This window comes from Pelecanus crispus, chromosome Z (assembly GCF_030463565.1).
Source record: "Pelecanus crispus isolate bPelCri1 chromosome Z, bPelCri1.pri, whole genome shotgun sequence".
Taxonomy (NCBI): Eukaryota; Metazoa; Chordata; class Aves; order Pelecaniformes; family Pelecanidae; genus Pelecanus; species Pelecanus crispus.
Genome location: NC_134676.1, coordinates 69,635,654 through 69,648,706, shown reverse-complemented (window position 1 = coordinate 69,648,706; position 13,053 = coordinate 69,635,654). Strand labels below are relative to the sequence as shown.

At 38.6% G+C, this 13,053-nt stretch overlaps 1 protein-coding gene across 7 annotated transcripts; it reads right to left on the bottom strand.

The window, feature by feature from the left end:
* Positions 1-674: 674 nt before the first annotated feature.
* GTF2H2 (general transcription factor IIH subunit 2) lies at positions 675-12,235 on the bottom strand. Of its 7 annotated transcripts, none has more exons than XM_009479783.2 (15): positions 12,067-12,235; positions 11,904-11,981; positions 11,143-11,179; positions 10,445-10,531; positions 9,546-9,596; positions 9,003-9,057; positions 8,078-8,183; positions 6,957-7,047; positions 6,704-6,791; positions 6,046-6,153; positions 4,775-4,838; positions 3,786-3,889; positions 1,809-1,911; positions 1,501-1,540; positions 922-1,075 (listed from the first exon to the last, which is right to left on the bottom strand). In XM_009479783.2, the coding sequence occupies exons 1-15, from the start codon at positions 12,120-12,122 to the stop codon at positions 956-958; spliced, it is 1,188 nt and encodes a 395-aa protein (XP_009478058.1). In that variant the 5' UTR covers positions 12,123-12,235; the 3' UTR covers positions 922-955. The 7 variants fall into 7 exon arrangements, with proteins under 7 accessions (XP_075582126.1, XP_009478058.1, XP_075582127.1 ...); XM_075726012.1 differs by having other exon boundaries at positions 6,707-6,791; XM_075726011.1 differs by lacking the exon at positions 1,501-1,540 and having other exon boundaries at positions 675-1,075.
* Positions 12,236-13,053: the final 818 nt, after the last annotated feature.

Below are 13,053 nucleotides of genomic sequence, written 5' to 3'. Positions count from 1 at the left end.
TTCTCCAGACTAAACAACCCCAGTTCCCTCAGCCGCTCCTCATAAGGCCTGTGCTCCAGACCCTTCACCAGCTTCATTGCCCTTCCCTGGAGCTTCCCTTTCTCACCCCATGATACTGTCTGTTGCTCTGGGTGTTCAGCCAAGGAGAGAAGATGCCTTGCAGTTCTGGCAAGTCATTCTAGCCTCAGAATCAAAATAGCATCACTGTCTTCAATACCGTGACCATCAAACAATAGTTTGTAAAAACTCAGGTCTTACACCTTTGCAAATTCATTGCCTTTCAGTAACCTTAGACTCCTGCAAGAAAGTGAAACTTAAACCACACAACTACAGACACAGCAGTAATAAAATTCAGTTAGTTTTGAGCTGTACCATTAAAATGCGAAACAGGTTTTCAGCACATTTATAAACAGCTGTATTTGAGTTGCCTTACTGAAGGCCAAGGCGAACAGCCACAATACTTGAAATTATTTGAAATGTCCCCCAACTAATTGCTCAAAACCACCTTTGTTGAATTCTTACAAAGAATATTTTGATCTGTAGAACCCCACCATCCACCAAAAACAAGAGCTTATAACAATCGATATATAAAATATATTTTCAGGACTTCTTTTTTGAACAACTAATGAAACAAAGATGAATCGCCACATTATCATACAAACCAGTTTTATCACTTTCACATTTACAAATGTACATGTTACAATAAAATTCAGAAAAAGCCAGAGCTTTACAGATAAAAGCAAATAAAATAAAAGATACAGATAATTCAAGAATATATTAACAGTAATGAAGTCATTAATACATTAGATAAAAATTAAAGTTTGCTCCCAAGCCAGTGTTCATCCTTCTGTAATTATGTAGGTCCTCTTGTTTTGAGTGAAAGCTGTGGCTGAATAAGCAAAATAGATTTATGAAAGAATGACATAGATATGACAATTTCCAAAAAGAGATGACATCATACAGATATGGGAGCAGGATGCTCGTGAATACAGCCAGGACAGCAGTGCAGAGAATCATGAACAAACAAATCGCATTCCACACAAAATGCATTCTGACACACTTTACATACGTAAACCTGTGTGGAAAAGACAGAAAAACAGGTCAAATTAGGAAAAAATTATCACCATCATAGCACTACAGTAGGGCAACTGTTGTGTCAGCAAGACAGTGTAAACAGACTATATTACTAACATCACAGAAACCCAACTGAATTAAAGTTTCTAACAGCAAGTACATCCAAAGGGCTGAGCTCGAGTCACTGCAGATGCTTCCAGATGCCTAAGAGTGGAAGCTTATTTACGTAATTCTCTAGGAAACCCCTTCCCACACTTTTATAGACTTTGCAGTCTAAAAGGAGTGACTCTATAACAGCGAACTCTAGTTAACCATGAAATAAAAATTCCACAAATATTTTTCCAGTATTTAGAAGACTATGCTAAAGGATCATCTCTCTTTCTGACACCCTTCAATGCAAATTCCAATGCAGTTCAACATACTTACATTTTGATCTTTCATTTCTCCCTGGCAGCCTTGACAATACCTGAAAGCAAAATTGTGTATTTTAACTGAAAAAAAGTCAAGATTGTGTAACAATTTATGGCAATTATTTCAGTTATTCAGCTGAACACACAGGATAACTGTTAACGGAAACTGCAAATATTTCTTATTGTCAGAGGTGCCCCAAAATGCCCAAACATTCAACAGTGCCTCCAGCAGCAGAGAAGCTGCTGCCAGCTATTCTTACTTCTGTGACAAAAAAAATACAGGGTCGACAAGTACACTCATCATCACAAATATGATTTGCATACCGTTCCCCCTGGTATTCTTCCAGGGCAACTTCCTGAAAGGCATCCAATGGAAACAAATGATGGTAAGACCGAGCCAGATGAGGTGCAGACACTAACGTAAGACCTGCAAATAGAGAGACATCAAGATTATTACAAGAGAGAACTTACTGCAAAGCTTTTCTGTATTAAACAAAGCAAAAAGGAAAAAAGACTTTTCCATTAGTGTTTCAGAGCTTTTAAAAATTAAAAAGCATAAAATTATTTGTTAGCTCCCATAATCCAAACCTGTAATCCTTTCCAGAATTAAATCTAAGTATAAATTAAAGAACAAGCAATGCCTGAATTTCTAATTAAAAGGCTTAAGTCAGTCTTTAGAAGTACATTTGCAATGCAGAATTGTAAAGTTAGAAGTTTTTTATCCTCATGCCATAAGCAAAAAGCAACCATAGAAGAGTCATCCGATTAAATCTAAATGCACAACTTGTCTTTATCTCAACCCACAAGTTTTCTCACTTTTACGCTTCCAATTCTCTCTCCCATCCCACCAGGGGGGAGGGAGTGAACTGTGACAACAGGCTAGTGTTAGCTGGTGCATGGGCTAGCACAAACTCATCACTCACTCACATGCAGTGTAAACTTCCAAGCTCTTTTTCTGGTGACAGCTGCAGCTGTGGAGAATCTATTGCTGATACATAGGATTCTTCCAGCTACACTATTACTTTGCTGAAACGAAACTGATGCTGATATGAAAACCTTCCCGTGCAACTAGGACAAGGTGACCCAAAACTAGAATTATCTGATCCTCTTGCCAAATACATGCATCTTGGTAATACTTACCATGTTTCAGTCTGCAGAAGCTAACAGGAGGACAGCTGTTGCTCACACAATAGTAATACTATAAAAAAACGTTAATCCTCCCTCCCGCCCTCATTCAGGGCAGAGGGGGGACAGGCATCATTGGTTCCACAGTCCATTAACATTTGCAAAAGCGAAGGACTTTGTTTACAACTCTAAAGCAACATGTGTCGCTGCAGCCTGCCCTTGGGTTCAACCTTGAAACCTTTCATCCACATACTCCTGGAGGTGAGGGTGTACTTCTGTCCTTTTACTCCAAAGCACTATTTATCTTCATGACCTTGCACTGAGGAGTCTGAAACATTGGTGTGTCTGTTAAATCAGGGTTCTTGAGGAAATTATTACCATTCATATGTGTTGTGGTTTAACCTGGCACGCAGCTAAACACCACACAGCCATTTGCTCACTCTCCCCCTCCCAAGTGAGATGGGTGAGAGAATTGGAAAAAAAAAGTAAAATTCATGGGTTGAGATAGAGACAGTTTAATAGGTCAGAAAAGGAAGGGGAAATAATAATAATAATATACAAAGTAAGTGATGCCCAATGCAATTGCTCACCACCCGCTGACCGATGCCCAGACAGTTCCCGAGCAGCAATTGCTGCCCCCTGGCCAACCCCCCCCAGTTTCTATACTGAGCGTGACGTCATATGGTATGGAATAGCCCTTTGGCCAGTTTGGATCAACCATCCTGGCTGTGCCCTCTCCCAGTTTCTTGCTGGCAGGGCAGGAGAAACTGAAAAGTCCTTGACTAGCATAAACACTACCTAGCAACAATGAAAACATCAGTGTGTTATCAGCATTATTCTCATGCTAAATCCAAAACACAGCACTATGCCAGCTACTAGGAAGAAAATCAACTCTATCCGAGCTGAAACCAGGACAATATGTGATTCATCCTTCTTCCCCACTTTGATTTAGGGCTTTCAGTTTGTAACATTATACTGGTGAATATAATACAGCTTCACTGTTACAGGTATAGTCCTGAAAGTACCTTGTATGAAGCTGACACCCCAGGACACAGGAATGCAGGCTTCTTAAAGCAGAGCTGGCTTTCAATTCCTAAGTATAGTTGAATTTTTCTACCCCTTAACTCTCCTACCACTACCTCATAACTCATCTGCTCACCTTTTCTTGCTACTCACCACAGATTTTGCATTCCACAGGAAGTTCACAGTATTTGGCTCTGCACTGGGGACAGAAATAGCCACCCAGTGTAAGACCCGGCTCACTGTTGTTTTCCAGTTGCCTAGAGTAGAGAGAGATAATTTGATACCTAAGAGATAACACCATAATACTACATAACTACAAATATTACATAGCTCCCACACCAAATAGTTTAAAAAGATTCAGCAGCTTCCATGCAACAGTTCCATGTGTATGGAAGTATCAGAAAGCAATTGATAGGGTGAGGTATCAGTAACCACATTTCCCCACAGAAACAGAAGAAAGACCAAATTTTCCCACATAAAGGAGCCAATATATCTTTAAAAAATAAAGTTATGAAAGATAACAACATTAGTATTTCTACTTACACACACACAAATACGCTGTATTGACTTTAAGATGCATGTTAGTACTATTTCAAACAGCAGACACTGTTTCCTTCTGCAAATACAGACTCCCATATCACCCCTGAAAACTATGATTCCTTTCACTGAGAAGAGCACCAGTACACTAATCAAATGAAGCCTCTATTTTAAACTTCCCTTTAAAGTCACCTTAGTAAATAAGATACAAAATACTTTATTCCAGGTAATACCTTTCATCCTCATCATCTTTATAGCGATAAAAATACTTGAATCAAGAAATGCAAGTAAAATTGGTAGTAATTACTTTAATACCTTGTAGCACCCCTGAGTTCTAATCACTGTGCAACACAACTAAAAGCCATTTACTACCTTCAAAAAAAATTTAAATGTATTTTTTAAAAGGTATATTTAACAGAGGTAACTATGGCCACATACTGGATGTACAAATGGAAATAAAATTTCTACTGAGAATTTGCAAGTCATTACTCACTATTTTTTTTATGTTATTTTGCAATATTTTCACTGGCAAGCAGATTTTCTAAATATGACTAATTATTACTGAATTCTAATCAGCTCATCGAATTTTAATCAACTCTACTCACGCCATGCTAAAGGACGGCTTCGCATCTTGATCAGATAAAGAAGCAATAGTATGCTGAGGAAAACCTGAAGAGATAAACATCCCATATTACCAATTTCAAACATGCAATTAATCTTTCCATTTCTTACTTCAATGGAGAAGTTCAAAGATCATTCTAAACATTAAGGCCCATCTCTTTGTTTGTTTGTCTATTACAGGAGAAGTAATACACTCTTACTGGGTATCAAGTTCTTCCTAAAGGTCTCTACCTACATCCATCAACAAATCCCTCACTGTAGTTCCCCCAACTGAAAAAAAAACTTTTCACAGACTTCGTATTAACTGAAGCTCACTTGAAACCCCATTTTTTGAAGAACAGCTAAAAAGAAAAAGATGTGCAATGGCAGGAAAGCACAAAGAGCACTACGTGAATGCTCACTTGAACAACAGTTCCTAATTAAGGGGAAAATACTTTTATATGCAGACACCAAGCGTACAGTCACCTTCCAAGTGCAGTATATGACAGATGAAACTACAGCACTTTACGGAGGCTGTAACAAATACCATTCTTTCTACCACTTATTTTTAACAGCTCATGTCAAGTGGGCAGTTAATTTTTCTGACTGCTGCTCAGGCTTTACCTATAACAAGTAAATCTCCTCACTATTTAAATCTACACATAAAAATACATACATTCTTATCTGTGAGAACAGGTGGATGAAAGTGAGAAGTCAACGCTCTAATTTGTGGCCTTGGAGTTCCTATTCTGGTTTAACTCCAGGCTTAAATTTATTGAGAAATACATCAGGAGAAGAAAAGGTACCCAATCCATTTGTTGAAAGAACACCACAACAGTGCTCCTAATAAACATGCACTACACGGACAAACAGATGGCTCTTACAGTCAATTAAGCTTATCATAGTTGCCTTCTGCAGGAAAAAAAAAAAACAGAGGGAGAAACAAAATAGTTTTTCATCCTTCATTTCTAAGTATTGCATTTATACCAGTTACTGTACAAGCAAAATCATTCCACTTCATTGATTCCAACTGCAGTTGAGTAATTTGTCTTACTTGTTTTAATTCTTAAATTTGTTTAAAAGCTGACAACTTTGCAGGAACAATGTCAAGAAAACTGGTATTTAGCAAAATAAAAGTTAAAATAAAAAACCCAATTGTGCAATGTCTTTATTATGCTTCGAACTACTTGTATGGCTTTAACACAGAAGATGCAAAGAAAGATAAAGACAAGATTCACAAATCTTGTGCTAGGACTTTAACAAAACCATATCCTACCCATTCGAATAAGGGAGCACTCAGAACTTGAACTGGCAGGTGGAGGACTAACATGATGCATCAGCAGTTCCTTATAATGACTTTCATCTAAAATAACGTGGTATGTGCCTGTCATAAAGAAAGAAATGCTTTACTCTCAGATTATGAGCAGATAAGAATACAAACATTCTCCAAATGACAGAAAACAACTTGAGTAAAAAGAGTAATTTAGCCAACCCTGTTCCTAAAAAAGTCCTGTTAATGCTACTGAAAATGACAAGTTTTAAAATTAGTAACACCAGAATGTTTAATTAGATATGAAGGCCTACCTTTTTCTCCAACATTACACTGTAGTAATGATATTGTAAGAGTTACCACTGTAGTAACTGATATTAACATGTTACATTAAGTTCCACATCACATAGCTTTATATGTGGAACACTAGGTTTTAAAATGTACATATATATTGCTCCTCTCTAGATATGCAGCTACCAGCTGATAATAATTTCACTAAATACTGTGTATTTTGGAGATTTGGGAAACCCTTAAATTTTCTGCCAGCACAACAGTATATTCATCCTTAAATATCAAAATGCATTGATAAATATGACATATTTGTTGCTTAATTTAAATTTTAAACTTTAATTAGTAGTATAACTACTGAACTTCAGATACATACCACCAGTTTCTCGGGCAAGCACTGTACAAACTCGAACTTCAGCACTTAGGCCGATGACAGATACTCTGATCTTAACTGCTTTTAAACACTTCAAATGGAAAAAGAAAGCATACTCAAATTCATACGCAGAACAGCAAACAGCAAAAAGGTTCAAAGTTTTAAATGAAAATTAATTGACGATGTCACTGCAACTGTCTGGTTTTAGTCTAATAGCTTGGATGTTCAATGTAATAGTCAAACTTGACTTCTGTACCTTAATTAGATCATAGATGTTGGCTGGATCACATGTCGTCAGACTGCTGAAGACTACCAAAACCTCTCTGCTTGTATGTCCTGGCATGTGCCTAAAGAAAGTATATAGTTAATTTACTTCTGTACACTACACTACTTGTACGCTCAAGTTTCCAAGGACTTTAATGTACTAAAGTCAGAAGACAACATGATAGGAAGTCCCCTACAAATTATAAAAGACTGGTAAGATCCTTCTCTGAGCACCAGAATTTCACCTTACAAAAGCCAAACCTTTCCAGTGTCTAAAATACAGTATTTGATCATGTAGTTGTAATCTGATTGTTTGCTCTAATGCTTAAGTAATCCCTGTACCTCATCTGTACTCTCACAGGTAAAATTCACCTTCAAACTAGCAACACTGCAGTAAGTTTTCCTGACTTCTTAAAATAAAACTCTCTAATCAGTTTGTAGGTGTAAATCCATTAACTACCATGTTTTAGTTCTTAATGGAAAACTCTCTTCCAAATAGTCATTCAAGTAATTTTTTACGACATTGACTACTAGCTTTGTTCTGTCAGTGTCTCTAGCTATAATTGTTAAAACAGTCCTCCATAAACATTTATCCATTTATCCCATCTCAATACCTCACATAGCAAAAAAGGCTTTTTAATCTATCCTACCTGAAAATATATCTTTCTAAAGTATGCCAAAACTCCCACCAGATTGTTGCGATTCAATGCTACTTCTTTTCCTGTTCTCTTACCATTACCAAACCCTAACTCTGCCCTCTCTCATGCCTTAGTCCTCTAGTAAAAAATAATTGAAGGGTCTTTCATCACCATATTCATACACAACACAAAATCATCTACTTCATTTTAAAATATTGTTGCTTTTTATCAGCAGCACACCTCTGAATAGAAGCATCTTGTGTTAGAAAATTAACTTCTGCACTACTAGCATATTTAAATTCTTAACAGCTTGTATGCTAAGACGCCATAAAGCTGCCTTTTAGAGACTCAGGTCAGCACGATGCAAGATGCTACTTGTAAAAAATACTGTCTCTGCCCCTCCAAAAATTCACAATCAGCACTGTACTCATTATGGAAAACAAGAAAAACAAAAAACCGCCATGTATATACTAACTTTAAAGTCTGCATGGCCAAATTTAGGGAATTATATAGAGACGGCTCTCCACTGCAGTTCATATCCACTGCTTTCTTCAGAGCAGTTACATGCTTTTTTGAGTTACCTGTAAATGGAAAAAACAGTTCATCTGAAAAAACAAGTTAAAGGAATTGAAATATCTAAATTATATAATGAAGTGTACTTGTACAACAACAGTTTTCAGACTATGACTTGTAACTCTCTGTTTCTCCTTAGAAACTGACCTCTTGATCAGAACGTAGAAAACAATAAAACAACATATTAACAGAAGGACATCTACTCTACAGGCACTCAACTGTTAGAAACTTTAAGAAGTAAAAAAGAGTAAAATCACTGTTGTGTATTATTAAGCGCTTAACATGAGTGTGAAGTGTCTCACAAAGTGTTTGAGCAGAAACAAGAGTTTAGCTTCCTCTGTTATCCTCAAAGTACTGTTCAAGGATTGACTGATCCTCAAATTCCTCAACAAAGTTACCCCAGTTTTACAGGTAATAAAGAGAAAAAATTAAGACTTTATCTCCGAAGCCACACAGATTCCTAGTGACAGAAGGCAGGAACCAAAGAAACCTTGCTGCTTAACATCTGATCAGATTTCACAGAACACACAGGTGTCATAAAATACAAAATTAACAAACAGGATGAGAAATTAACTATAAGGGAAACAAAATATATTTTAGTTGCAATGTGGATAAGACTTGATCACCAACAAGCACACGATGCCAATTCTAGATCAAAACAGATCAAAATAAAGACTCTGGTTTCAGAAAACTTGCAGTGACTTCTCTTTTAAATTAAAAATATTATGTTAATGCTACTTCACTTTCAGTGGTGTCATCAAGTAGAACTTCATCAATGCAAGAGGTGAAAACATCTCCAATTTAAAAAAAATATACTACCTCCCTACCTGAAAGTTCTGTCATTTTTTCAGCTCTTTTACTCTTGGTTACAATTAAGCCAATCTGGAGAAGGAAAAAAAAAAAAAAAAAAAAAAACACAGACAAAACTTTTCTTAGTAAGTTTAAAAGTATTTGATTTACATTTTTGCTATATTTTGCCTCATACTTCTTTATGGATCAGAATTACTTAACTATACAATTTTTCTTATAAGTGTAACAACAGCAGCAGAACACTATGCATCAGTTAACATACATTCCTCTATTTCCTGTACTTCTGCCACAAGGTACAAAAAGTAATCTTCTATAATTCTAAATGACTGAAAAAAAAAAAAATCATCAGGTCTTCTGTGTTAGAATCTATATTTAGGAAAAAGGGAATAGATGGGTTCTTATTTTCATTAGTTCAGGCAGAAACAAGAATTTCACCAGACTGATGAGGAAGGGATGGGAAGGAACACAACAACTGAAAACAGTTTACTAGATATTGTTAAAACTAAAACTAACTTTTAAAATAGTTTTTGGTTACTTGTTTCTTGCATGGTTGTACATACCTGGCTAATAGGATTTTGGTCAAAGTACTCTTCAACAAAATATTCCAGTAACTATAAAGAGAAGTTAAGACAGTTAAAAACTAGAGACAGTTTTATTCCACATGCATTAAGTGGGTGGTACTTGCAAAACATCCAGTATCACTTAAAAAAAAAAAAAAAGTTGGGGAAAAAGAAGGGGGAAATGAGCCCTTCCTTTCCATTCTTTCACCCTAGCCCTTCCATCCCTCTTCTTCCTTCCATGTTACCAATGCAATGTAAATTTCAGAAACCACCCACCCCTTATTTTATTCACTTCATATGTTAACGTTCTAGATTACTGTTGGTTCAAATGGAGGTTTACAATACACCAAAAAGCACTAATCTGTACAAAAGCATCAAAACCCAGGATTTAAATTCTTAGTGTTGTTAGAGAAGACCATATAGTGTAAGATTTACAGTTCAAGTCCTCCACAGTCTGAACCAGCAATCCAGTTCAACTCCTGTCTAGCATCCATTCAAACCAGAATTCATGAAAACACAACTGTAAGAAAAGAAAAATTCTAAGTATGTAATAAAAGCATATTTGTTCCTTCATCCCTTATTACAGGCAACACTTTAGTGTAATTTCCACATACTTTTCATAATGTGTCTTTCCATAATATGTCCTCACAAAGTGTTTTTACTGTATAGAAGTACTCATGCCAAGGCAAACTAACGTCACACAGATTTTACTATTCAAAAACCGGGAAAGTTACAGACTAGCAACAGAAACAAGGGGAAAAGAAGTAGGGATGAGAGGAGAGATGACGCTATGCATGTAATCTAGTCAGAGGAGACTGCTATTCTTTTAAATGCAAAATGGAACTGGTTTACAGAGAAACAGTGGATTAATAAGAGAAAACTTTTGACTACAGAAATACCTTCAAAGTGCAAGTAAGTCTGTTCGGTTTTAAATCTTGGTCTTCCATAGTTCTTGATCCATCAACAACCACATAAAGGTGACGCATCTGCATTTTCACCATAAGCGATAATCACTCACAGAACATAGATATTTAAATGAATTGCTCATTACTCCACTTACTTAAAAAAAGCAACTACTTCCTCCCTCAAACAGGGAAAATTCAGTGTACTGACCTATGCAATCAACAGCAACTGAAAAAGTAATGCATTTTTTCCACTCTTCCTTCAAAATGAAAAAAAGACTATTGTGAAAAATGCAGTTCTTTTCCTTCCACAATAAGCTACAAAACATGCATAGTACGCACCTTCACCTCTTCACCTGAAGAGCTCAGCATTGCATAGTTATTACTTACAACTCATTTAAATGATGCCCATTTTTCACATGAAGAAAAGTCAACAGTGCAAGCGTGTGATCTGACTGCTCTTGCAAAACACACCCTGATGCAGCAAACATGCCAAACCTTCCCCTCTGAATGCTCATGTTTCATACCCCATATTGCCGATGAACAAAGAATATTTTAAAAAAAAGTCTGGTGGAAAACACAAGCTTTGGTCTCAAGCACATTAAGTCAGCACAAGTATATTTCCGATTAGGCATAGTACCTCTATACAAGTAGTTTTGGACTCAGGACAGACAAGGGTTAAGACATTAACATACCATTCCAAGTCGAACTTGTCCATGGTGTTCATAGAGTCTAACAAAACACAAAAGGATTTAAATAAGATGCAAATGAATAAGTGGTTCCTAGAACAAAAGTCCAGAACAAATCCAGTACTAGAATTCTGGCAAACATAAAGCAATAACAAACCACAGACACTTATTTACACTGAAAAAAAGGCAATTCAATTACAAACAGATTTCATGCCTCGCAGAAGACAAACAAACAAAACCTATTTCTTACTAGGTTTAACAGAACTTTGAAATTTTATCCAAATTTTAATATTTTAACATAATTTGAAATAAAACAAATCTAGATTTTATCTAGCAATTTTTCTGACAATTTGAAACACAAATCCGGTGCCATGATACCAAAACCCAGCTTGAGGCATGATCTGTGTATTAAAAAAAGGTTGAAGGATTTTGTCTAAGCAGTGCAAAGTGCAACTGCAGTGCTTTGCACTGTGTTTCACCAGATCAAGACCTCACCTCTTTAGCTAGCACACATCTGGGGTATCTAGCCTGTACATGGTCAGCGTTAAGACTAAAGATAAAAATAAATTTTAGTATTTTTTCTGGCACAACTAATAAGTAGCAGGCAAGAAGCATGCATCTGGAGCTCTGAAGGGGTGAGCACACAAAAGTATATTGCAGGTGTGCCAATACGCTTACTCAACCTAGAGGACCCAGCTTCAGAACGATTAAGTCCTTACAGCCGACCAAACCAGTATTATTAGCAGACTCGTGGCAACACATAATACCTTTTCCTCTTTGCCTTGAAAAGAATGTCCTCGATGGTGGCTTTCAGTGATCCGGATTCATCTTCCTTAAGAATTTCCCTACGCAAAACAGATTATTGAGCAGAAGAGAGATTTTTCTCCTCGTTCACCAACAAGGAGGTGAGCAGGGAAAAGGAAAGTCTACCATGTTCTTTCGTAGCCTCCTTCCCAGCGCTTGGTCCGCTCGGGTTCGTCATCCATCTCCGCGGCTTCGCTCTGCCGCTGCGGAGGGCAACGAGGGCCCCGCTGCGGCCTGCACCCAAAGCACCTGCCCCGGCCGGGGAGGCGCAACTCCCGCCTGAAGGGAAGCCCCGTTACGGTGCGGCACGGCGGGTGAGGGGGCTCAGAGGAGGCACCGGCCCCAGGTGGGCCGCCGGCGACCGGGAAGGGCGAAGGGAACGAGAATGGAAACGGGAAGGGAAAGCGGACCAGCGCCCTGCCAGCTCCTGCCGTCAGGCCCAGCCGTCCCTCTGCGCCGAGCCGGAAACAGCAGCGCCCCCCCACCTTCCGCCTCGGTGCGCCGCCAGCCCCTCCCGGCTGCCGCCCGGGCCGCGGAGCGATCGTTCCGGGGAGGAGGGGCGGCACTCACCGGCAGCCCGGGGCCTGGCAGCCCCTCGCCGGAGGGAGCGAGGCGAGGCCCGGTGGCTGGCACCGGTAATGCCGGTTTAGCTTGCCCCGAGCTTCGAATGCTCTGAGGCCTCCCCCTCCCAGCCCGGTCTCACCGCCGGGCGGGAAGCGGAGCCTCGAGGGAGGCGGGGGCCAAGCTCCCCGGCCTTCAGCGGCTCCTGCCAACGGGCGACCCTCGGCACCTCAAACCGAGGGAAATATTGCTGCTGCTACAATTAAATACAGGATATTTTTCACAACAGCATCAAAATAGTCAAATTATTAAAAGGATGGTGGCGTAGTGAAGACGCGTCGCGGGTGCACCACTAGTGTGGGCATGGAGCCCGCGGCAATTTCTGTCAGCTCAAACCGGGCCTCGCTCATCATCGCTCAGGGATGGGTTCACGGGATCTAGGCACTGCCTGGGTTTACGTGGTATTTCTGTAATTAACTGCAATAATTTCAATAATTAACCGAAGAATCCAGGAGCCTGGAAAAAACATTGTTTACATATACTGTAGCACTG